This window comes from Seriola dumerili, unplaced genomic scaffold (assembly GCF_002260705.1).
Source record: "Seriola dumerili isolate Sdu_G_001 unplaced genomic scaffold, Sdu_1.0 BDQW01000121.1, whole genome shotgun sequence".
NCBI lineage: Eukaryota > Metazoa > Chordata > Actinopteri > Carangiformes > Carangidae > Seriola > Seriola dumerili.
In genome coordinates, this window is record NW_019174376.1 from 1,160,413 (window position 1) to 1,185,548 (window position 25,136).

At 39.4% G+C, this 25,136-nt stretch overlaps 1 protein-coding gene across 1 annotated transcript in view; it reads right to left on the minus strand.

Moving 5' to 3' along the window:
* Positions 1-2,822: 2,822 nt before the first annotated feature.
* Positions 2,823-25,136, minus strand: part of slc6a11 (solute carrier family 6 member 11) — a 28,044-nt gene continuing 5,730 nt past the window's right edge. The window contains exons 6-15 of the mRNA XM_022748246.1: positions 24,992-25,124; positions 21,375-21,509; positions 13,656-13,759; positions 13,343-13,467; positions 12,088-12,200; positions 11,347-11,484; positions 8,152-8,254; positions 7,406-7,506; positions 6,727-6,897; positions 2,823-5,307 (exon numbers count right to left, since the gene is read on the minus strand). Of these exons, the coding sequence (XP_022603967.1) occupies positions 5,164-5,307; positions 6,727-6,897; positions 7,406-7,506; positions 8,152-8,254; positions 11,347-11,484; positions 12,088-12,200; positions 13,343-13,467; positions 13,656-13,759; positions 21,375-21,509; positions 24,992-25,124 (1,267 nt within the window). The 3' untranslated portion in view covers positions 2,823-5,163. The remainder of the gene's footprint in view (positions 5,308-6,726; positions 6,898-7,405; positions 7,507-8,151; positions 8,255-11,346; positions 11,485-12,087; positions 12,201-13,342; positions 13,468-13,655; positions 13,760-21,374; positions 21,510-24,991; positions 25,125-25,136) is intronic.

Sequence of the window (25,136 nt, forward strand, 5' to 3'; positions counted from 1 at the left end):
TCATTGGCCTACACTAATATCGATATGACAAGAAAACTAAACTAAACCGACTTCAATGACAGCTTTATTCGCTGTGGGACTATGAAAAAAAAATGGAAGTAATTTAAGTTCATTCCTGTGTGGCAAATTTTTCCCAGTAGACGTACATCAAATAACATAAAAAAAACAAAACAAGAAGTCTATGGAGGTAAGAAACCTACAGTGCAACGAATGAAAAGGTAACTGGATTTTCATCTCTGCGTTTACAGTCAAGTGATTTTCTTGCACATTTTCCCATTTTCGCTCCTTATCAAAAGATCAGGATAAGAATCTAGGTTGCTATGATCTTTAGGCAAGGCTGACTTTTGGTGCGTTGTGTTTCTATCTTGGCTCTGTCCTGAAGCGCTGCCCCAGAACACTGTGCGTGAGTCAACTAATCTTCTATGCCTTCTCCATAACTGCAGGGAAGTATGCAGCTTCTCTCTCTCTCTCTCTCTCTCTTTCTCTCTCTCTCTCTCTCTGTGACTGCTCCTCTATCTGCTGTCTTGTGTGTGCTCGTCTGTCTTATGGCATCTGTATCAGTCTGTGTCTCCCATAAATCTGCATTCATGTTAGGCTGCCTGTTAGTGCTGTGCGTACTGTGTAATTGTTGCTGGATTATATGTGTGTATAATGGAATGTCGTTGTTCGCCTGCATCTCACCTGGCATGGTTAGTGTTACTTGTCATGCTTTCACTGCCAAGTCTCTACGTGATTGTTTCTCTTCATGCTATTGAGTGGCTGTGGCCTGTTTATCTATCTGCATACTTCTGTTTATCAATATTTTTGATAGTAACATGTGGAAAAGCTGCTCATACTTCCAATATTCTTCTTTATTATTTTATTACTTATTTACTTTCATTTGTGTGGTTATCTCTGAGCCACACTTATCAGCAGACAAAGTAAGACACAAGTGAACTGGAATAATACATTTCTGCCTCGGAAATTTTATTCATAATGTATACAGTATATTCCTGTCAGTCAACCACATTGTTTTAGATAAAGCTCTTAGATAAAGCTTATCTCTAAATGGAAAAAGGAAAAGCAAAAAGTCGTTTAACAGCATTTGGGAGAGACTGTTTTTCCCGCTGACAGCCATTTAACCCTCACATGACTCCCTGAATGGGTTTTGCTCGTCTGCAGAGGCCAGAAACTTTTTCACCTCATGAAGTGTTGGCATAAGTTTTCATGTGTCCGCGACGTAACACAAAAACAAAGGAAGATTTACTTCACATCATCTACAGGATCGAGTCAGGATGTCACCTCCAAATCAGAGAAACTAAAGCTGATTTCTGAAGTGTGACAGTTGGATGCACTGGCATGGCTGCACATGCACGCACAAATCGCACACTAGATGCTCAACACACATCCTTGCATACACATGGAGGCTCACAAGCATATTTGGGATTCCATCACATCTGTACTACTGTGATATAAAATGGCCTCCAATAAATCATGGATCATAGAAAGAAAAAAAGATGTTGCTCATAGAAACTTTGCTTATTTTGTTTATTGATAATTATGGACTGAGGGCTGACTCTATGCTCCTTTAGGCTGCAATCACAATTTCAGAGGCTCCTCTAGTGGTGGTGGAGGATAGGGCAGAGGGGGCATCGATACTTGTTGGACTTAGAGCAACAAATAGTGTCATTTTTTTTCTTTCTTTCTTTGCATGTTGCCTTTGTGTGATAGAGACAAAAAAGATACAGAAATGCAGGAGAAAAAAAAAGAGACACAGGAGGTGTGACATGCAACAAAGGCTGCTAGCTGGAACTGAACTGAGGCACTGTCAGAGTTATAATTTTGTCAGCACATATACTTCTGAAAATCTGTATGCCTTTTTCGCAACAGACAGTTTTGAATGAGCATAGCAGAAAAAAATAGAAGTGTTACTAACAACGTTAACAATGACTGCCGCTCAAGTTTTTCCAGGAAGCCATGACAGTGTGACAGTGAGCCTGCAGTCACAATACCAGGACCCTGAGACTGAAGCAGCTAAATGGAATTCATCATTCATAATTTTATTATTCAGACCTGTCCTTTTTCTGTAGGGACATGTCAAAAAATGGCTATTACACTAATTAGACCTCTAGTCAGGTTGAGTTTTGGTGGTGCACTGTAGCTGCAGTGGAGATATCACAAAACTCTACATTTTAATAAAAATGTTAACAAGGTAAGTCGCCCAGCTCGAACAGGTGCAACAAACATAACAGAAGAGTGAGGGAGATGTTCTAATGGGGCAGATGTTTTGAGGCTTTAACATGTTTGTTTTTTTTTCATGTCACATTTCCTGTGTAGTGTGCATCTACATCTTACCTACATCTTCAGCTATAATATTACATTATGACCAGTCAATTTAAACTCAAGCAATTCCTCCTTTCTTATATTAAAATTTATAATAAATGGAATATGTAAACTGATAGAAAGGAGGTTTTTGTATGGGGTTCTTCCTTATTCATTCAGTCATTCTTCCTTTACATCCTTCAGCAAAAGTTGTTTTGCAATATGCATGAAAGACATAACATTTCTCTGCTTCATATCATATAACTGTTTAGGACTGCCTATGATCCAGCTGCTGCATTGGACTTGGTAAAATGCCATCTTATCTTATCTGATCCTATCATTTTAACTATGATGTTTTCATCACAAATAGAGGCATGAAACCCTTTCAAGAGATTTAAGAAGGAAATGTCAGTGTCTAAGAGTAGTTTTTTTCCTTTTTCAGGATAACTGCACAGTTCAGTTGTGAGATTAAGTTAAATAAAATAAAATAAAAAAACACCAGAGTCTACAATCACTTTTCCTTTATAATATTTATTCTTAAAAATGAGTAAGCAGACAGTTCACGTGTCCTGTGAATACCAAAATCTGTGTAGAACAGTACAGAACAGTAAAACACCTTTCATTATATTTCTATAACAAGATCTTTTGAGCGGCATATCAAAAGTCAAAACAAAGGATGTATTCTTTTTATTACAGCACTTCTTTTTAAACATTTTTCATCTCAAGAAATAGACCACAGATTTCTAGAAAGAGATGTAAAAATATACATCAACATGATCAGTGTTAAACAGCAGGCTATAATATCCAGTGCACACAACTATTAACTTGCACAAACATCAGTGAGGAGGTGATAATGTCATAATGCAACCACACCAGAGGGACCAATCACATGTTTAAGAGGATGTCACAGCTTAGACAGGAGGGGCTTCGGTCACTAAACACTTCCTCGATTTCCCTCATTACTTACTCGATCAGGCACTTCCTCAGCTCATCAATTCCTTATTTCTTCCCCTGCTTTCTTTGCCTCCTCCTGGAAAACTGTAAAGAGAGAAATTCAAAGTTTCATCCCCTCAGATGCTCTCCTCTGATTGCATTTTCATCGGGAAACAAGGACAGAGGAAAGAAAGGAAGGGAAGCGAGAAAGTCGGACAAAGCGAGGAAGGGAGAGAGGAGAACTTAAGAGTCATTCGAGTGCTGATTGGATGAGACTGTGATGGACTGAGATCGATCTGAACATTGAGACCAGCTCATTGTCTCTTAACCACAATTAAATGGATGGCGGGGACAGACTGCTTTCACCCCTGCAGTGACTCAGACAGGAAAATTAAAAGCTGTATTTTTTTTTTTCGTCCTTTACAATGTGAGAAGAAAAGGTCACAGAAACACTAATCAATAGCAAGACCATTGGTAATGTATAGATGTGTGCTGAAGTACAAAGCATTCAGCGGCAGCACAGTTTTATATAAGGCCTTGTTCAAGCCCGCCACGTGATAAAGAGAAGCCAAAAACAGAAGTGGAAAAAGTTGAAGGGGGCGGACAAGCAGAGGTTGAAGATGAGAGGGAAGGACAGCGGGAGAAAAGAGAGAAGGGGGCAAGGCAAAAGAATAAAAAGAGGGGGGGGTACGAAGACGGATGGGTTTTGAAATGCTCATCTGATGGGCATCCATCTTCTCCTCTACAGGCGGAGCAGGAAATAAAAAAAGCAGGGGTGGAAGCACGTCTGTCTGTCACTCTGTGTTAGGCTCAGCATAATTACTGTGAAATGACAGATATCCACGACTTACAGGAGGGCAGCTGGAGGAGAGAGAGGTGTGTTTTTAGACTCAGCCTGCGAGTCGCTCACTGCTATTCGTAGCCATGTACAGATTTTCAGCTCAAACCTAACAGATGTAAAATTAAAGATATCCAAAACTGAGGGGATCTATTTTACAGTGTTTTAACCCTGGACCCCCCTTTTTTTTTGTTTGCCCTTTAATAATACTGTAAACCTCCAGAGCAAAGACATGATTAGAAAGAGCAATGCCATGGAAATCTGCAAAGCCCTGAAAGTCCCAATATATGATGAACAATGACCTTTTAATGTCATTCAGTTACATCCAGTTAGTTTTTGCTTATGTTGCTTTATAGCACTGAATTCAAGTAAAGGAGAATCACTGAAGGCCTAAAAAGAATCCACATCCCTCACAGTCACAGCTGGTTCAGATAGCATCCAAGATTTCAATGGCAAAACTCTTTATATACAACTCAAAGTTTTGCTTACAGGGGAATACAGTGTCCTCCTATAGCCTCGGTACTAAGACATGCTGCTGTATCCTCTGTTAACACAGAGAACTATGTAGAATGGTCCCCAAGCTGCTACATCTTAGATAGTTACATCTGGGTACCTAGTACCTAATAGAGAGGCACAGCACTTTGCCAATAAATGTACAGTGTAAGCCTTTTACAGCACATGACATTGGTATTGTTCTAAAGGCACAAACACTAGTGTGACCAGTACTGACACGGTACCAGGACAAGTTTTAACCATATACTGTATGTCATCAAACAGATTTTAAAACATTAATGGTTAGAAAAAGAAAGAAACAGCTGCTTTAGTCACAATATTAACTGAAAACCACAAATGTGTTATTCAAAGTTTGTGCAAAACAGAAGCAGACTACATAATCATGTGATAACCTTCCCTTTTTTTCTCTTTTTTTTTACAAAACAAAAATAACACTCCAAGTCATTTGTTTCCTGTTTTGTGTAGTGGTGGATACTGTTGTTGTTGTTGTTGTTGTTGTTGTTGTTTGCTGTAGTTTTCGTTTCATTGGACTTGTTGTCAAGACGGCAGGCAGCTTGGTCGGTCAGTCAGGCGGTCAGTTAGAAATGCGTCTCCTTCTCTGAGATGGTGGATATTTTCCCATCAACCTTAAGTTTTGCATCGTTGGCGGCATAAGGACTGAGAGCGGCGTGCTTCCCTCTCATTTTCAGGTCTCGGCTGGGAGTCGTCAACTTCTTCATCCTCTGCAGAGAGGGACACGAGAGGGAAAAGAGGTTATCTCTCAGTCTCACACCACGATGCTACTTCTAGTAGCAGCATTAAGCAAATACAGCTTAGGTGTATAAGAAGGTGAATGAAAATGCATCAACAAAAAATGTAATCCAAATATAAATGTGTCTGTGCTAGCAAATATTAGATTGATTTTTACAATAAATCTGCTTTTTGTGGTACTGTAACATCAACTCACCATTACCTCTTATGTATAGACATGAGACTGAATTGTTATTTTGTTAGGTTTCATACTTTGGGGACGAACAAGTGAACAGAACAGCACTGAGACCACAGACCATATGGTACACCCAGTTACTGTATGTATAATATACCATAGACTAAGACACTCCTTGAGTCAGGGATTTATTAGTTCTGTAACATACTGTATAAATTACTTGTCATATTAAATAACAAAGTATTTAGTATTTCATGCCAACTTACCAAGATTCCAACACTAAATTCCCATTTGTGTCTGTTATTCATCATACCTAAGGTTGGCCAAAGGCCAGAGGCCACTACTGATCATCTCATATCAGAAACCTACAGTTTGTTTATTTGATCCCCCCTCAAGCAAATGACGGGAGATCAGCCATTTGTGTCACAGCCTCTCTGAGGAATACAGATGTGAGATGAGATACAGCAGCTGCATTTGTGAGACTCACTCAGTTCCAAGCTCAGCAAGTGATTTGTTAAAACGTTTTCCCAATTGCAAAACAGATGGTGAAAGCCTTACAGTACAATGTCTGCTGACATTGTCCATTGTTGTTTTTGAATGAGAAAAATATGTGAACACCAGTACCAGGCTTTGTATTAGAGCCCTAACATTTTTGTGCGAGGAAATGGGAGGGCCATCCATTGACAGTCTCTTTTATGGATGACTGTTGCCTGAATAGTGGCCAATTTTCATTGTTTGCCACGGGGCCAAAGTCAGGAAGTTATCTACTGAATTTATTTACAGTACAAAGGGGGCTGCTCTGTGCCACACAACAGGGAAGAGATGATGTTCTTTTAATCAAAGAAGATGGGCAATATGAGATAGTGAATGAATGAAAGGATGACAGAAAATAACTTCTGTTCTATTGATTTTCTGTGCTACGGAGATAAAATATGTTTGAAGCAAACAAGATAATGCCTGGTTTGCACAGCAAAAATAATTATTTTTTTAATTTCAAGCCAGAAACTACAAGGGATGGTTGGAGGCCACTACAATTAGCATTACAAGTATTACAATAAATTAGACAAATCCAATGGCTGAAACTACATGTGGAAGAGCTTATATGAGTAGTAGTATTTTCTCTGATCAACTTCAACCATATACCTGCAAAACATTTCTTCATTATTTGAGACACAATGCTGATGAATATAGGATTTGTTCATGTGTGTGTTTGTACCTCAGAGAAGGTGCCAGGAGTCTTCCAGATCTTCCAGATAATCCCCAGAGGGATGCAGACCATCGAGGACATGGCCATGAACCAGCCGATACCATAGCCCCAGTCAGGGTAGGTGTACATGTTGTTGTACTTCAGCGGTTTGTATTTGATAAGGAAAAAGAGGAAAATTCCCTGTGGCAGAGAAAAAAAGTTATTCTATTTGTAAATGTTGTTGTTTACATTATGAGAAAGAAATGCTTTTGATGAATAAAGGTCACATGGTTTCAATACTGGTTTAGAACATCAAGATCAAGAGCCACATATAACAGAACCTTTGTGTGGAAAAATATCCAAACCAGTTGTTACATGAATAAATGCGTAATATGTAAATATTTTCTCCTAAATCTAGGTATCAATCAAAGCTGCATATGGGATGCATAAACAGTGTTTTTGCTTGCATTAAGAAATATCACAACAGTATGGTCTAGCAAAGCAACAGCTACAGTATACAACTAAATTATTTACAAAAAGTGAGAAATTATATTACAAGATGTATCAAAATGATTTTATTCTCTAATTAAATACTAAGAAAAAACAAGAGCATTTTTTTATTGTCTGCTCCTGATCATCGACGATGATGTGTTGTTTGCTGTTGTTGATGCTACTGCTGCTCTTGTATTTGTGTCTGCAGTGGACTCACAGCACAGATGCCCGGGGTCAAGATCATCCAGCACCATTTGATGAAGAAGACAGGTTTGTAGCCAATCATGTCCTCAATATTTAGGTAGAATCTGTCACTACCTGAAACGCAAATCAGTGTCACTCAGAGTGTGTGCATGGATCGTCAAAATAATGACGTGATTGATGTCTCTTGACAGAGTATGGTTGTCTAAACAGAGCTGCTGATTTGATGTGGATAAGATCTGCCTTGCTGCATGTTAGACGTACTGAACTGAATTAATATAATTAAGTTTGTTGTCAGATTGTTTACTGAAATAAGGCAGAAAATAATGTAAATGCACCGATATTTAAACCCAGAAATTAAGGCCAAATGTGCACATTGCAGGACTGTTTGGCTTATTGAATAAAAAAAAAAGGCACAATGCTTAGTTAAGAAAAATGTTAAATGGCAAACTTTCACATTGCTATTGTACCATAATGTTGTTTTTAACATCTCAGTACAAGACTTGGTAAATGCTTCATGTGTTTGAGACCATTCTCCAGCAGAGGGCAGAGAAGAAATATTATTGCAGCAAGAAGGGTAAAAGCATTACACAAGGTTTGTGCAATGGCCTGTTTTTCTATGCTGGAACGTCTGACAGTTGTTCAGTTGACAAAAGACAAACTACTGTTATCTGTAGTGACAGGAGACGTGAAACACTGACAACACTGACAACACTGCTTCGAGATCTCTTGCTATGTTTCAAGTGGAGTCTCTACTCTTACCGTACACCCAGCCGATACATATGGACTCAAATATGGCCACAAACAGCAAACACATCCCGCTGGCAGCGTACGAGTCGAACAGCTGGAAGACGTACATTCCTCCCTGATAAGACAAGACAGTTGTCAGTTTTCTGTCACAGTCACTATGTGAGCATCAGACTCATTTGGATAACATCAAATATGAAGTAAATCAGGAATGCTTGATTTAGCATGATGACACAGACACATATAGTAAACAAATCCACAGTGTGACCCACCATTGATATTTCTTTTAATTTACTGAGATGAGGATTTGTCCAAAGATTACCATATATCATTGTCTCAAGGCTTCCTAGCATCAATGAAACATCTATGCACTATGCTGTGTTTTTTACAGATCAATATCACCTCCTCAAAGAACTACTTAAACCCCAACAACACACTCTGTTCTTAAGTAGTCCATTATGGTTATGGAATAGTTCTGTATTTTGGGAAATACACTTATCCGCTTTCTTTCTGAGGGTTAGATGAGATGATCAATGCCACTCTCACATCTGTCCAGTCAATTTAAAGCTGCACCCAGCAGCCGATTAGCTTAGCTTAGCATAAAACAAACTAGAATTACTGCCTTGAGGTTGTATGCTTCCGCCAACCAGCCAAGTTGCAGGAAACATGGTCATGCTCTCCCCTTCCTGAGTTACACTATTTAACAATGGCTGGAAGAGTTTTTGCAGAACATTATGATGTCACAGTGAAGTTCACCTTTGACCATTTGGATATAGAATGTCATCACATCATCATTTTATCCTCCTAAACATTTGAGTGAAATGGTGTCATAATAAGTGTATGAATTTGTTAGTTATGGCCAAAAACGTGTTTTGTGAGGTCACCGTGACCTTGAACTTTGACCTCTGAGCACCAAATTCTAGTCTGTTCATCTTTGAATCCAAGTGAATGTTTGTGCCAAATCTGAAGAAGTTCCCTCAAGACCGGTCGTGAAATATCACCAAAAACGTGGTTTGTGAGGTCACAGTGACCTTTGACATTTGACCACCAAAATTGAATCAGTTCAATCAGTTCAAATTGGACTGATTGCAAACCAGTGGAAAACAGGTCCCCTGAGTCTGTCCAAAGGTAACAAAATCTGCCTATCAGCACCTCTAAAGCTCACTACTTAGTATGCTATATCTTGTACTTAAACCAAAAGTGTAAAAATGACAACCTATGGTTTATGTACAGTTATTTACCAGGTTATTTCTTTTAACTTGTTATTTCTCCTAGCTGCAGTTTTGAATAGGCCAATACTGGAGTGATATCTTTTGTCTCTTATCACTCTCCGCAAGAAAGCAAATAGTATTTCCCAAAATGTCAAACTACTCTACGTTGATACAGTACCAGTGCCTGTGCTCACATATTATCATCCACTCTGCCTACCCTACCTTCACTCAAAACAACCTATCTGTTCCTCCCTGTCTCCACTAAAAGGGCCGTCATAAATAAAATCTGAAAATCTGAACATGACTCGGAGAGTAGGGTTACATCACAGCTCTAAACCATGAGTAAATAGCTAAGAATATCATCAAAATGTCTCAGTGACTGGTTCTATTCCTGTTTCAGCCAAGTACTGAACTACACTCCAACAAGACCTTTTGAACTGTGTTAAATCCTACTCTGGATCCTACTTTTGACATTTTATTCATGATGGCTCTTTGACGACAGAGAGGAATAAAGTGTCTAGAGTGCAGGTGGCGGTGGGAGACGAGTAAAGGCAGAGGGAAAATGGATGATTTTTATGTAGTGGTGACAGGGATTAGAATGGGCAATGACAAACAGAGGTAAGGTCACTGGATAATACAGCTGTCTATAACTTACAAAAAAACCACTGAGAAAGAACAGTACGTCAGGATTGCATTCAATTCTTTCCCTCTGTTTTATGGCCATTTTGGGCCACTATAGAGAACAGTACAGTATTTACAGTGGGGGTGGATGGAGTGCAATGCATATGGAGGGATGAAAGGCTTTTAGTGGATGAATAACCTTGATGTTGCAAGGAACCAGATTCCCCTCCATTATTACGACATAAAGATGAAAGGTCTTAAAAGCACTATAGAGCTGGTGACATAGATGCTGTTCTAGATGGATAACATGACTGTGGACCTTTAGGATTGAAAATAAAGTGCCCAGTGGAAAAGATCATCATTTTGTACAGGCTTGACGCTGAGAAGGCAGTGGATCAGGTTCAAATTGTTTTGATTGATTATTAGACTCTGGACCAAGAGATTCACTTAATTTAAAGTTGGATTACAGGAATTTTACATATAAATGAATATCCATTACTTTCAAACCTTTGCCAGTTCACACAATGCTGATTAAGCCTATGAGCGTCAGATAAATCTGTCTTTTAAATCGGGTGTCTGTAGCGACATTCCTGCACTGGTGCACCAGTAGCAATGCGTTTTGTGTCAACCAGCAATGATTGGTTTGGCAGAACTGAAGAGGGGAGCAACCGTAGAGACGAAGACGTAGGGTAGGCTGCAGCAACTCGGAGTAGGTTGGAAAAAATCTCAAGAAATGTTTCTAATGTTCGAGATAAAAAAAAAAAAAGCGCGATGGACGGCAAGGACAAACATCAATTACAATTGGTGTGGCTATTCCTCGCTAAAAACAACAGTGCTTGTGTAATTACTCTCACTGCCAGAGGGGGGAGACAACCGTTCTGCACTGCAGGTTTAATAATGCAAACAAAAGGTTACCGGGAGTAATGACCATCATCTGCAATGTACCTGACTGGGTTTCATCTCAGACTTGTCATTCGATGATGATGTTGGTGGTTGTGGTGATGATAATGATGATGATGATGATGACATGTCTACATAGAGATAAAAGTATGGTTTGGAGGTAAAAACACGTGCAATTCAAATTCTTCTCATATATTGTTGGTTGGTTTAAGGTATGGAAGTGCATTATATTTAATGACCTTACCATACCATATGTATGTAAAAATCTTTATTTATGAAGTAACTAGTTAATAACAGTCACCGGATAAATGTAAGTAAAAAGTTTACTGTAAGTTCAGTGGGCTACTTTAAAGGAATCTACTTTGTTACTTTCCACGTCTGTTTCCCCTCTACATCTTTTCGCTTGTTTTGTTTGATTTCTCAAAATACAGCCGTTATTTTTGCCATATCATAGCTCCAGTAGAAAATATAGGCTTACCTCCGTACACATGATGAGACCTATGAAGAAGGAGACTATGGACATGCCAAGAATCAGCAGCTCTCTGCGGTAGCCTCTCCTGAAGGTCTCTGGGTACATGTCCACCACAGCTGTCACTAAACTCTCCACACACACGAACTGGAACAAAAACAAAGAACAAAATCTTTATTTCTATAAAATGGGAGGGTAGTTTTTTTTCCTCCAGCAGCCTCTATTAGTGATAAATGTACACTTAAGTGACAAGACAGTAATATAGTTTATAAAAACATATTTTTCACCAGTGCTAATTGCATTCAACATGACAACCACTTGTTTCATGTAGCAACTACGTAGGTGTCCAAAAGCTTTATTTAAAGGTGCACAAAATTAAAAGAACTGAAATAAAATGCAAAACGATCAGCATAATCATACTTTGCTTTTGCCCAAAGTGACTTACAACACTGCACATGCTTTAAACCTCCATAGACATAGAGTTTGCTTGATGAAATTAAAACCGTGTTCAGTGCTGCAGAACTAAGAATAAAGCTGAGATGTTTTCTCATTAAATATTCCAAATCTGAACAGGAGAAATTTAAACACACAACTTTTGAGTTCTATGTAAACACATGCTTATGCTTATGCTTTGTGCTTGTGATTTACGTATTTCCATTTGTTTACATGCAGATTTCACCCAAAGATATAACCTATAAATTTATTTTAAAGCCTCAGCAATATTAGTATCCTGACACAAGTGGGTCTCACCTGACTGTCCAGGCCGAGGAAGATGAGCATCATAAAGAAGAGGCAAGCCCAAAGTGGAGACAGAGGCATCATAGTAACAGCCTTAGGGTATGCAATAAATGCAAGACCAGGACCTGCATCACAAAAAAATACAAAACAGGAGTTTTATTGGAGCAGGACAGTTTTTCAAACAAAAAGCACAATAGCAATAACAGCAAAGACTATAAAGCTCTTGCTTTTCAGTTACAGAGGTTTTATAAAGCTTCTCCTACAATATTTTCATGTTTTGCATAATCAGTTGATAGGAGGACTTGAAGCCATGTTTCTAACATCACATAAACAGGAGTCTTAGTAGACTGGTGTTACTTACTCTCTTTATGGGGCTTTGAGCTGAGAGTTGTTATTACTTTTACATATTGTTCTATGTTATAGTATATCTCTCAGCTGCTTTTTGTGTGGTCCTTCCCAAGGTTTTCTTATTTTTTTCTCTCCTGCAAAATAATGTTTCGGTAATTTTTCCCTTTCCTGCTTAATGGGGGTGTCCTAAACTATTAGGGCTCAATGTGACCTTATTATGGTTTTACATTATTTATTATACTCTTTTATCATTGGCAAATGACTGTGGTATGAGTAGAATTATTCAATTTATGAAGCCATTATCAAAAAAAAACTCCACTAGGCAAAGTGGTTTTTTACTAGCTTATGATATTTTTTCTATGCATCAGTTTTATGGAGCGTTTAACTTTCTCTCAATAAAACATATGAACTAGAGACAAATTGACCTGCAAACACAAGTGCAGCAAAGCAAAAGTAGTACAATGTCTGGTCCAAAGGAAGGTGGATAAGATGAGATGAGATACTGTTGTGAAATAAGACTGGCCTGTTCAAAATGAGCGGTGGCATGCCCTAGTGTTATTTAACACCTACAACTGGTGACAAACCCTTGGAAAGACATTATCTAAAACATTAAGCACTGGCCTCACCATGCTCTAAGACAAACATTTCAAATCGCTCGCTCTGTCACTAAATCATTCATACTGACTTGAATAAATAATAATGCGGTGGTCTAAGAGCCTAGGTGAAGAGTGTAGACTTATATAACTGGTTGTGTTTATCCATTTTAGCAGAATACGATGGATGGGAGCACAAAGATTCAGACTTCTACTGTACCTGCTTTAGATATAGCGTATGGCCACATTACAATTCTTCTAGTTGGTACTTAATTATTCTATTTTAATTCAGAAACATGATGTTATATTGTCTGTTATTCTCTCACCAGATTCTGCCACAGCTTCGATGGGAACATTTTGCTCGTAGGCCATGAAGCCCAGCACGGAGAAGATGGCAAAGCCTGCGACAAAGCTGGTGCCGCTGTTCAGACAACACAGCATGATGCAGTCCCTGAGGAGCAAGACAGAGAGGAAGAGAGACAGATCACACTTACTGTATGAGCTGTCACTGGACATGCTACAGGTAACACAGACGGACTAGCACAGACATGTTGTGTGATGAACGAAAACTAGAAATGATATGCGTCAGTCCGTCCATTCTTATCACAGACATCCATCAACTAACAGCCACCTTCCTACCTGTAGCAGTTATTGTTGTAGGCATTGTAACTTCCCAGAGCAGTGAGACAGCCCAGGCAGATGGCATAAGAGAAGAAGATTTGGGTTCCTGCATCCACCCATACCTGATGTAAAAGTGGGCATAAAGATACAGTACATATACAGATAGGAGTGTGAGTATACAGGGAAGTGTTTCAGTAAAGTGTTGGTTCACCACAAGCCTCCAGCACAGCTTCATTGCAAGTGTATAAACTCTGCTACGACTTACCAGTGTTTCATTGGGTTTAGATCCTGTGACTGTGATAGCATATGATTCACATTGGTTTCATAATATAGGTTATTTTTTCGGCATTTTCCCTTTTATAGAAGAGACTGACATTCATTAAAGGTACACACAGAAACTATATGGAGAGAGAGGGAAGTGCTGGAACAAACATCCCTTTTCAAGCTGGGGTTAAATGGCATAGGTCTAAACCGCTAGGGCCAGTACGATGCCCCTCGTCTACTCATTTAATCAGGTTTTTCCTTAATTTTTTCTGTACATGCACAGCACACACACACACAAATGCAAAAATCAAAGTTTCAGAAAGATCATTTCTTGTGCTCTTGATCCAGCTTACAGTTTAATTTCCACTTCATTAATGCTTCTCAGCCTATTATCATTGACAGTAAAAATTCTTTGTGCATTTTTTTAATTAATTAAACCTCAGAATTAAAATGAATAGAATAGGCTTTCCCATCTGCAAGAGATAACCATGATACGGCAAGAGGTGACTTTTTATCTGGTCTAATGAAACCCGACATTTCTTTTGTTACCCCTCATCTACCTGATTTTCATCATCAGTGACTCCATAATGAAATTATGGCTCAGCTCAACCATTTTCTTTCCCCTCTGAGGGGCACACAGTAGAGCAGGCATGAATCATGGATTACCATCCTAAAAGTAGCTACAAAGTCTTCCAGTGCCTAAATATTCATATTATGCTTCACTAACTCCATGGCATAGTGAGTAGAACGATTAATTGAATTTCATTTGAGGCCAAAGCATTTAAAAATTAAATTTTAAAACTTCAAACTTTACTCTGGATAATTCACAGAACACACTATGACCAGTTTTCATATTCCTCGAGAGAAAGTAGTTCCAATGAATTGAGATCCATTATATTGGGGTGGCAACATAAATCTGAGACTCTGAGAAACTCCAAATTATTTGCGTGGCTAGATACCACTAGGGTATGCTTTTTACTGTAGTCATGCTAATCATAGTGACTGGTGGTCCCTAGTGATCCTTGGACTTTTCCTCTTGCCATGAGGTTGACATACAAGATGTGGATTTTAGTGAAATGTCTCAAGAGCTGTTAGAATGGGACAGGCAGCCTCAACTGCTGTTTGTGTTTATTGCTAATTAGCTAAAGATGCTAAACGTAACAATGTGTTGCATTTTCATTGTGAGTATGTTAGCATACTGAGGTTAGCATTAGCTCTAAATGTCTAAAAGTACAGCCTCACACAGTTGATAGCATGGCTCCACGTTCTTGGTGCTGTTGCAATTTGGGTGGACCAGCTCTTTGAGTCCATGTGTGTGTAAGACAGTATCCTAATTACAAAAAGCAATGGAAATGGTTGTTCATGTTTTCTTGAGCAAATTTATGGGGTCATGTGACTGTCCTCTTGATGTAGCAACAGTGGAAGTATTTTACCATCATTACAGGCCTTAAAAAAAGTCTGCCTTAAGTCATATAGGTTACAGTCGGCAATCTTTCTCTACCCTCAACTTAACCATAAAGGTGACAGACCAAAATAATTAGAAATAAAAAAACTCTTGACCTGTCATCATTTTTACATGTTCACATCTTAATTTTGGAAGGCATTGACAATCAACATTTTTTGTCATTTGGGTATGAGGAATTGTTTGTCAGCTGTGATGCTGAAATGTCTGGTATACTCCTATGTAGGGGTCCTGCTCTATAGCTGACCTTGCAATCTGGGCAAACCATTAAATCATTGATTCTTAAATTTCTCTAGCAGTTTAATCCTCTTTATTCTCATGGCTTATCCCAGTATACGCTGAACTAAAGGGAAAGATCTTGGTGGAAGAAGTATTGAGAGTTAAAGTAAAACTACCAATATAACAACATAACAAAAAAATTCAAATTCCGTCTTAGGTAAAAGTACAAGTATTACCAGGGAAACTGTACTTAAAGTATCAATTAAAGTACTCATTTCAAAGAAAAATGTCCCCTAAAATTGATTAGGAAAAGTTCTGCTACACAAACTGAATCGTGTGAAGCTAAAGCTTAACATGTGTTTTTATATGAAATCTTGAATTGAGAAGTAACAAGTAAGACAAATGTAAAGTACAATATTTCCTTATAACATGTAATTGAAAAAAAGTGTAGTAGCATTAAATTTCTATACTCAAATAAAGTAAATTAACATCAAAATTGCTCTGAAGTACAGTACTTGAATAAATCATACTTAGTTACTTTCTACCACTGCATCCTGGGTAGGTCAATAAGGAAAAATATGGTGATGAATGCAGGTAAAGAGGCATAGTACAAGGTTTTTAGTTTCTCTTGTATCCCACCGTATTATATATTTAGGTATAATGTGGAAGTAGTTTTATTCATGGACTCCATGGGGATTTACACATGTAAGATTCCTGAATGAGACAGCATTAAAATGTGCCTTATGAAACTAGTTTGTAGTGCAGCACAGGACCCTAGAACCCACAGGATAGCATGGGGTGCTAGCGAATTAAAACTTAATGCAGCATGGCTCTTTGAAAACTCTCTCACATCACCATTCAGCCACTAATCTCATTTCCCCACCGAGAAACAATTAACAAACGCACGGTCTTCGCTCCCTCCTGGGAGTAACCACGGTAACTTCTGTGACCTCACAAACACAGGACTGTTCCTGTGGAAGAACAGGCCTTTCTCTTCTAATGTTCATTAATGTTCCCTTTAGTTCACCCTCGGCTGATGGCCGCACAGCGCAGTGAAACCTTAAAGGCCCAGGCTCAGAGAGAATCACTTGTTGATGTTGTGCCTAATTTGGCCAGCTTGTGTTTGGTTATGTTGAGACTGTGGCTCCAGGAAACTTTTCTACTTTGTGAAAGCTGGATGACATTGGCTGTAAGATAGTGTCCTTGTAATGTTAATGTATCGCTCTTGGTGCTCCTCATGTCCTCTCTTTTTGTAAATGAGATCCATTTTTATCTATACCTAATAATCATTATATTATGTTGCATTATACAAATGTTGCATGCCTACAGCAGTGAGTCAGTCAGGGATGTTCTAAACATTAAAATGTTTCACTGAACCTAAAGATTCCCTCACAATGTGTGGTAAGACGTGTTTGGGTTTTTTTTTTTTTACCTTCAAATTACATTTACTTGTTCAGCCATTGAGTCCCGAACTGATAAATATGTATGGTTGTGATGTCACAAAATTATCTTGTATGTACACATGTGAAACTCAGATTTAAGATAAGCACAGAAAAACTTTCCTTATTCAGCAGATAAATGTGAAAACAGTATTCTAGTGTCAAACTCTGCACAAACATGATTCTGAGCAGAGAAAGCCCAAGTGAAGAAACAATAAGCAAAACACATTTTTGAGAGGAGGGGGACATTAAGTGATCAATTTTATACAGGATGAAGATTTTTGGGCAGAGATTCAATGAGACTGTTATATTAGTGGCATTTTACAGATGTGTATTTTGGTGCTAGCATGCTACAACTTTGTCATTTCAGTTTTTGTGTTGTAGCTGAAGTATTGGCCTCCTATGAGTGCGGAGTTTTGACAGTTGTTGGATTGATAAAATATTGCAGTCAGTTTTTCATTCAACAGTATTAGGAACGGTAATCCAGTTTAAAATTAAATAAAAAAAACAAAATTGAAAAGATTTGTTTTTGGAAAGTACACATATCAAAGCAACAATAACAATTTTTATCATAATGTAAATCTTTGAAAATACTGTACTCTCTCTCTCTTGTCCTTGCAGAGATTGAGTTTTCTATAGTTCTATTACACTGAATTTCTCAAAGGAATTTGAATATTTTATGAAAAATAGGTACGCACAATACCAATTTAAAGAATTATAATATCATTACACTGATTTTTAAGAAAAACAATTAACTATCTTAATACAAGCCCCTGATTCAATCCATGTATAAGTATGTTTGTTTCTAAAGCAAATAATAAGGTGAAATAATCAGAGATATTAATGTATCAGTACCAGACACAGTCTATCACCCTTTTCACACCAGACACACAATATACTGAGAGAGAAAGTACAGGCAAACACATGCACATCAATGCGGCTATAACCAGTATTTTTATGCTAACAATGGATCCCATGACTACTTGTATGTGAGGAGAGTTGCTCAGAGTGATGACCCACCCGCAGTAAATTATCACTCTGCAGTTCCCCTGGAACTCTATGGAGCTTCATAGTGTGATTTCACAGCCTACAACTTTAGTGTTTTGTCTCACTTTGACTGCTCTCATAGTGCTGTTTTCAGCCACAGCAGGCAGCTGTTTTCTGCAAGAAAAGTTAAAATGAAGTATAAGTTAAAGCTAAAATCCCAACTAGTAGTGGAAGTGGAGCATTTAGCAGCTAAAGTGCTAGATAGTTTTATCAGGGCTAAAAGGAGAGTAGTGGAGGTGTGCAGCGGCACATGTTTGCCATAACAACTTTCTGAGTTGTTTCTGAATCAGTTTTTGCAGGTTTATGTTTTGGCTCCATTGAGGTTAATCACATGTTATTGTCTTGCTGATGTTTTTGTACTTTTCTTTTTTTAACAAGGAAGGGTACCACACAACAACAACCTGACATCCTGCTTGGGAATGTAGAAGTGAGGGAAAAACAGCAACACATTTCCAGTTGCAGAGCGTGGAAAGATAACAGCGAAGGTTAGGGAGTATGAGAGTGTGAGAAGTGTAAAAGAGGAGGCGTGAGGAGGGGTGCTGGGTGGAGAGTGACAAGGAGGGACACAGCCAGAGCGAGAAAGGTATAGGAAAGAGGAGAAGAGGGGAGGCATAATGAAGTTCAGTGGTGTAAAAAGAGAGGGTAACACACAGCCCCGCACACACTCCGCACAGCCTGCTGGACAGAACAGAGCCCTGATTGTCCTTGAGGAAACTAATTTAACATTGGTGTCAGAAGTAATGTCTTCCTCTGCCAAACAGCAGCGCTTCTTTATCACCCTCCTTCACTCTCTCCGTGCCTCTGTTTGTGTCTTTGTTTGTCGACCCCCTTTTTTTTCCTCACTTCTTCCACCGTCCAACTTTATCGCATTTTCTCCTTCTCTTACTTTACTAAAATTACAGATGCAACAGTCATCTCACTGTATAACAGCTGGAGAGCTTATTAAATGGAGACAAAAAAAATATTGAACTCTTACTCTAAACAAAGATTTGTTCCTTTCTTTCTTCGTGTATTGTTTGGAATTGGGTTTTTTTGTATTTTATTAATCTATAAAAATAATACAATAAATAATTTTTAATCTATAATTTTTCTTCTTAAATGCATTCATATCAGCTTGAAAAATAATTGGCAACTGTCAGTTTATAAAGAGTTAATGTTAAGGCTTTATAAAGTCTACAGTGTATGATCCAAGCTAGGGTTATGGCATGATACTGTATGTTCTTAACACCTTTTCCACTTTGGCTCGTTTGCGTGTGCAGTTACAGATCGACTGTAACAACATTTCCTTGTTATCACATTCATGGTGGATCACACCATAGACCAGCTGTTGACATGAAGAGTGTTAAACAGGCGTTCAGACGGGATAGGAGTCTGAACAGGAGGAGGTGATCAAATTGCAGCAGATATAGTTTCCTGAAACGCTGTGATATATTGTCAAGTGTGCAAGTTGAAAGAGAGCTGCAATTCTATAAGTATTTGTTTTCTCAATGAACCATGACAAAAGTTTTATAAATGCTATTTAACATTAACATCAATGTGTATTCTTATGTGTCACCGTCTTAAATGTGCCCTGTGGAGTATTCGTCGTGTGTATCCCAACATGCTGAATGCATTTCCGTCATCATAAAACATTGACAAAGCTGATTTTTAAAACATATTTTAAATCCTGCCTTGTTTACATCCATGTTTACTAGCTTGCAGCCTTTTCCGCCACTGCTTTTGCTGTCACCTTGCTATGCTTCTTTGCTTTTTATCGCAAAGAACCATCAATCCATCTGTCAGTCTGTAGAATAACGTGATACCGCATGGCGACAGAAATAATCTATCTGCTCCAGTCTGTTGCCTCTCTTTCTCACTCAAACTCTTCATCTATCCCGATTCACGTTGTCATGACACCCCATCCGATGACATTTTGTAGTGCACTGTTGCTTAGCGACCCGAGCTGTCTGCCTTTTCCAGACGAGGTCAAGGAGTCTGCTCCATGTGTGTGCGCGTATCTGTCTGTATGAGTTATATGTTAATGCGCCACCTCTATTAGCCTCAAGCCCTGATCTTTCAACTCACTTTCAACAGGTTCTCAGAGCTCCCTGTTTATCTGACCCTTGATTATCTCATCACCAGCAGGAGGAGTCAGCCCTGCTATGACGATCTTGGCTCCATATTAAGCCCCAGTGCTATCAATGCCACTAGAGTGAGATGTATAAACACACTTAACTACATTAAATAGCTGTTTTTTACGCTTTTGCTTCAAGAGATGTACCATCTTTTCCTCTGCATCGAATGACCAAATAAGCAGTTGTTTTGTGTTTTTGGTACAACATAGTGCCAGTGCTAAATAGTGATAGGTGTGAAAAAAAGTACTGATCCCCTGTTGCATTACAGTATCAACAACACCACCTGTCCCGCTGGCAGCTACTCAGCTCCAGACAGGTGGGTGTGAGGCAAGGGTATAAATGCATTCCCATGAGTCTCGTCTCTTTAACCCCTCCTGCTTTACTTCAGTACTTTGTGCTTTTCATAGCTAAGACGACGAAAACAGGCATAGTTTAAGCACAACACAATCCAAAAATACATATTATCATTATTCTGCCTTTAGCTCCCAGTTGGAATTATAAGTTGAGGACACAAGAACAACATGAACATGGGTGTAAATACAGGGAGATTATAGATTTTGCATGGAGTCCAGGCTTAATGTGCAGTATTTATCAGATCTTATTTAAGTTTAGGGTACAACAGTGTCCAGACCTGGGTTTCTGTGCCCCCAGCAGCAAGAAAAGTAACAGCAGCCACATTTGTAGATATGATATACACCATCTACAGGCAAGGATAGTAATAGCTTCTGCAACCTTGACACATGTGCCACCTTTAGCCACTGAGCAGTACAACTCAAGTTATTTTTTCTTCTTCGTAGCTGCAGTGTGTGGATGTCTCTCATGTACATTTTAAAACTGAAAATGTAGGAGTAGCGCATAATCTGCTGAATGCCAGGAAGAACGGAGCATTTACGCTGCAGTAGGTGGCACAGTGTATGTCCTCTGTAGTCCCTGACTGTCTCTCTGGTTACTTTCCAAACGGGATGACATGGGATCCTAACACACAACTAAAGATCCCGGCAGCTCCACTCTAAAACTGTAGCAGTAACACTAACTGCCCGCAGGTGGCACAAATATTAAAGTAGCAACAACGATTACTTTCCTTGCCTGTAGGTGGCATTATCTACATGTTGCCAGATTTAATATTTACTTAATTTTGAGGGATATTTTCTGGTTGATTGCTAGAAAACAGAGACACTTCTTCCAAGCCTACCTGAGGGTCAGAGAGACGCGAAATGTCTGGGTAGAGGTAGAACTTGATGCCGTCATATGCTCCTGGCAGCGTCACCCCTCTGATTAGCAGGACCAGCAACATGACGTAAGGAAAGGTAGCTGTCACATATACAACCTGCAGGCATAAATGTGCACAGATTAGAAAGATTAATTCAAAACACAGTCGACAATGAGTAACTGTGAGAACATACTTATATAACCTGATAGGATGCAGGCAAAATGAAGTCAGAGTGAAGCTGTGCAAAGCAAAAAACCCTGCCAACAGTAGTCAGAACTTCATAATCTTGGGCTCCAACCAACACCGCCACCTCCTCGTCCACCCACTTTTTAAAAAAAAAACTGCTTCACATCATCAGGAAAACATTGGATTGACTGGACTGAGAAAATCCTAAGAAGGAATAAGGTTGCAGTTTGTATGTCGTCCTTACAGCTAAATGATAACGTGTGACTGTTCAGACCCAGAGGTGAGAGGGCATGACAGTAATCTAACCACACATGTCTAGACAGGAACAGAAAGAAGAGTGGGAAGATAAGTGACAAGGGACAGGACTGCAATTGACACGTTGTGCTACAGTGTGAGAGCTACAGTGAAGCAAATTTTAATGCTCACGTTTTCTATAGGAACGAAAAATCCACAGCATCCATCCAGGTTTTATCAAATACAGTTGATGTTGAGATCAGAAGAACCTTTTTAATAAATTGTTATAATCCTTGTTGCATGCTTACGATATTGGTAACACCCTGTTTTCAATATTGCACCACTGCAACTTAGTTGGCTGTTTGTGAGAATTGTCAAAAACCAATGATTCCTAACCTTTGGGCAAAGACCCAGGCAAAAAGGGGCTCTAAACAATTCAGAGGGGGTCAGAAGATGATAATAGTTAATAGTTAAACTTCAGTTCTCTGACCAATTTTTGCTTTTTCTTGAGGAATCCTGGTCAGTTCCATTTCTTTGGACTTCAAAAAATCCTTAAACAATATTAAAAGGAAATTACTATTATTATTACGATTTATTTTACAGGGTAACAAGGTCCACTAGTAGTACAGCTACAGCAACATAAATGAGGGCTATTGATATTTATCTATGTATTACCATGTAAATTATGTCAAACAAGTAATATTTAGGACATAAGAGGAGATCATAAACCATGGGATCCTAAGCTGTAAAATACACTCTGAAAAACTAAAAATGTTTTTAGTCCAGCATATCAATCTATCATATGCAGTGTCTGACGTGTATCATATGGCAAATAACACACAATTTTATACACCCCAAGCTTACAGCACTGGAACAAAGCCTGGTACCCGGGGATCAGGTATAACAGTCCTCATGTTAGGTAAAGAGATATATTCAAATGGCAGGGTATAATGCCAGAGTCAACTGCATAACAGTAAACTCCGCACATGCCTTCTGTACAGTAGCTAGCGCTTGCTAACCATCAAACCAACACTCCCTCTTTTATTGAACTATTCAGGTTTTGCAGAATTGTGCTCAACATCTCAAGACTCTTAGAAACCCCTTGAACAAAAACCCTGGCCTCTTGGAAGGCAGAGGCGGGCAACATACATCCCCTGGCTTGCTGGCATCCAGTCAAAGTCCAATTGAGGACAGAACAGGACAGAACAGAGCCAGGCCAGGGGACTGAAAAGAAAAGAAGGCTCCTCTGGCCCCGTCTCTTAAACAGGAGAAGCCCAGAGGAGTGATGCTGGCAGTGTGGGAAAATGTGCTTCTCTTTGAAGCATGCACAGAAGTGCGTGAGTACACACACACAAACACGTACACACACACACGCACACACACACACACACACACACACACAAAACTTCATTCACAACATAGAAATGGGTGTACACATACTACAGACACAGACAAAATGGATCATTCACACATCGGCCTAAACACACACTAATGCACGGATGTACACACCAATTACCCATACACCCACTGGTCACATTACTGTACTACTGCAAGCAGCAGTTTTATGAATGGAAGGTCCTTTTTCGGGAGGGGTGGGGGGTCAAGCATTTGAAGGAGTGAGCTTCTTAATCAAACTGCAGAGAAGTTCAAGTCACTGTTTCAGCACGGGGACAAGAGAGTCTGTGATCTAAAATGCCACATAAAGCGTTTTGTGTTCTCAATCATTCAGAAATTGAAGACATTTTGCTTTACTGAATATCTTAGACGTCTTTAACCACAAAAACCTGAATCAAACTTATAGAAATAAATGAAATCCTAACCACGGTTTTGTCTGAACAGTAAGAATCCATGAGACTTAATGAGATTGTCCACTCTAAGCTCTGTTAATCCTGGCGTGGCCCACAGGGAAAGTGTGGGAAAACTTGTCTCCTGCCCAACAGATCCCTCCTTTAATTTGTCAAATAAAACGATTACACATCCTAAACCTTCTCTCCCTCTCTCTCCCCATCTCTCTGGAGATGAAAAGGACAATATTCAATCTCTCCATGAACTTTTGATGCTCCACATGCTCCTTCCAGCTCACCACGGGTAAACATTTAAGCCACCACAAATTTACTGGTCAAACCTGCCCCTGCCTTGCCGTAAATCTAACAGGAGGGCTTAAATGCAGCAATGGCTGGCAAACACGGCCAACAAAAGCAAACAGCTTAGCAGAGTCCGAACTGAATGGGCTGTAGGGTCTGTGGAGAAGAAAGCAACCTCTCTCTTGCAATGAGTGAGCTGTGGTTAATTTCTCATAGCAGGAGAGAGACAGGCAGAGGCAGCAGAGGCGGAGGCTGAGGATATACTCTGCATGCTCCTCATGAACACTCTCCTTTCCCCCCAGTGAATACAGGAATCAATCTTGGACCAGCTGCTAAAGCCCAGCCATGAAGAAGCATTCTCCCCTCTTACTTCACAGCCAGACAAAAGACACTTCAGGGAGATATAGGCATTGCCGCCTAGTTGTTTTTTTCCCCGTCATGTAGAATGTGAACCCATTCATTTTTCCACACACACCTCTCCTCTTTTCTCTTTACTCTCTTTCTTCCCTCTCTTTCTTACTATATCTCTCTACTCTATTCTGGCTCATTGAGTCTGAGTGGAGTTTCTTAAGGGCAACTGAGCACCCAAAGCAAGGTGCAGACTCCTTACTATCCTCCTCAAGGCTGCTAGAAGAGACTCAAGGAGGACATTAAAATGGAAAGGGTGATGGGAGAAAAGGTAGAAGTGGGTTGCACAGACACCCCGTTTGTTCTCTACTTGCAGGGGGAAAATGCTTGTGGCTTCCTGTGAGGGAGTTGTTTTGAGGACAAGAGGGGAAAGTACTTCAGCTTGTGGCTGTTTCAGTGTGTAAGACCTAAATGAAAATTTCTCAAATGAGTAAAACTGGCAGCAGCAGCAAAAGCGCACACACACATTCATGAAGACACAGATTCATGTACACATTCCTCCATCATCACACATGTAATTTAAGTTCATTATTTAGTTCGTCATGTGAAATCATCATGCTTGCATACCTACATGTGGCACTCACTCTTTGCAATGCATTACAAACAGTTCAACCACACAAACTCACACTTACACAGACACACACACACAAACACACATAATAGTATACATGCATCACTCTGTCTGACCTTGCCAGTTGACTTGGGTCCTTTCCAGATGCAGAAGTAGCAGATGAACCAGGCCAGGGCCAGACACATGGCCAGCTCCCAGCGCACTCCCCCCATGTGCTCAATACCATCTGATATCTGCAGGACTCTGCGCCTGTTTGAGCAC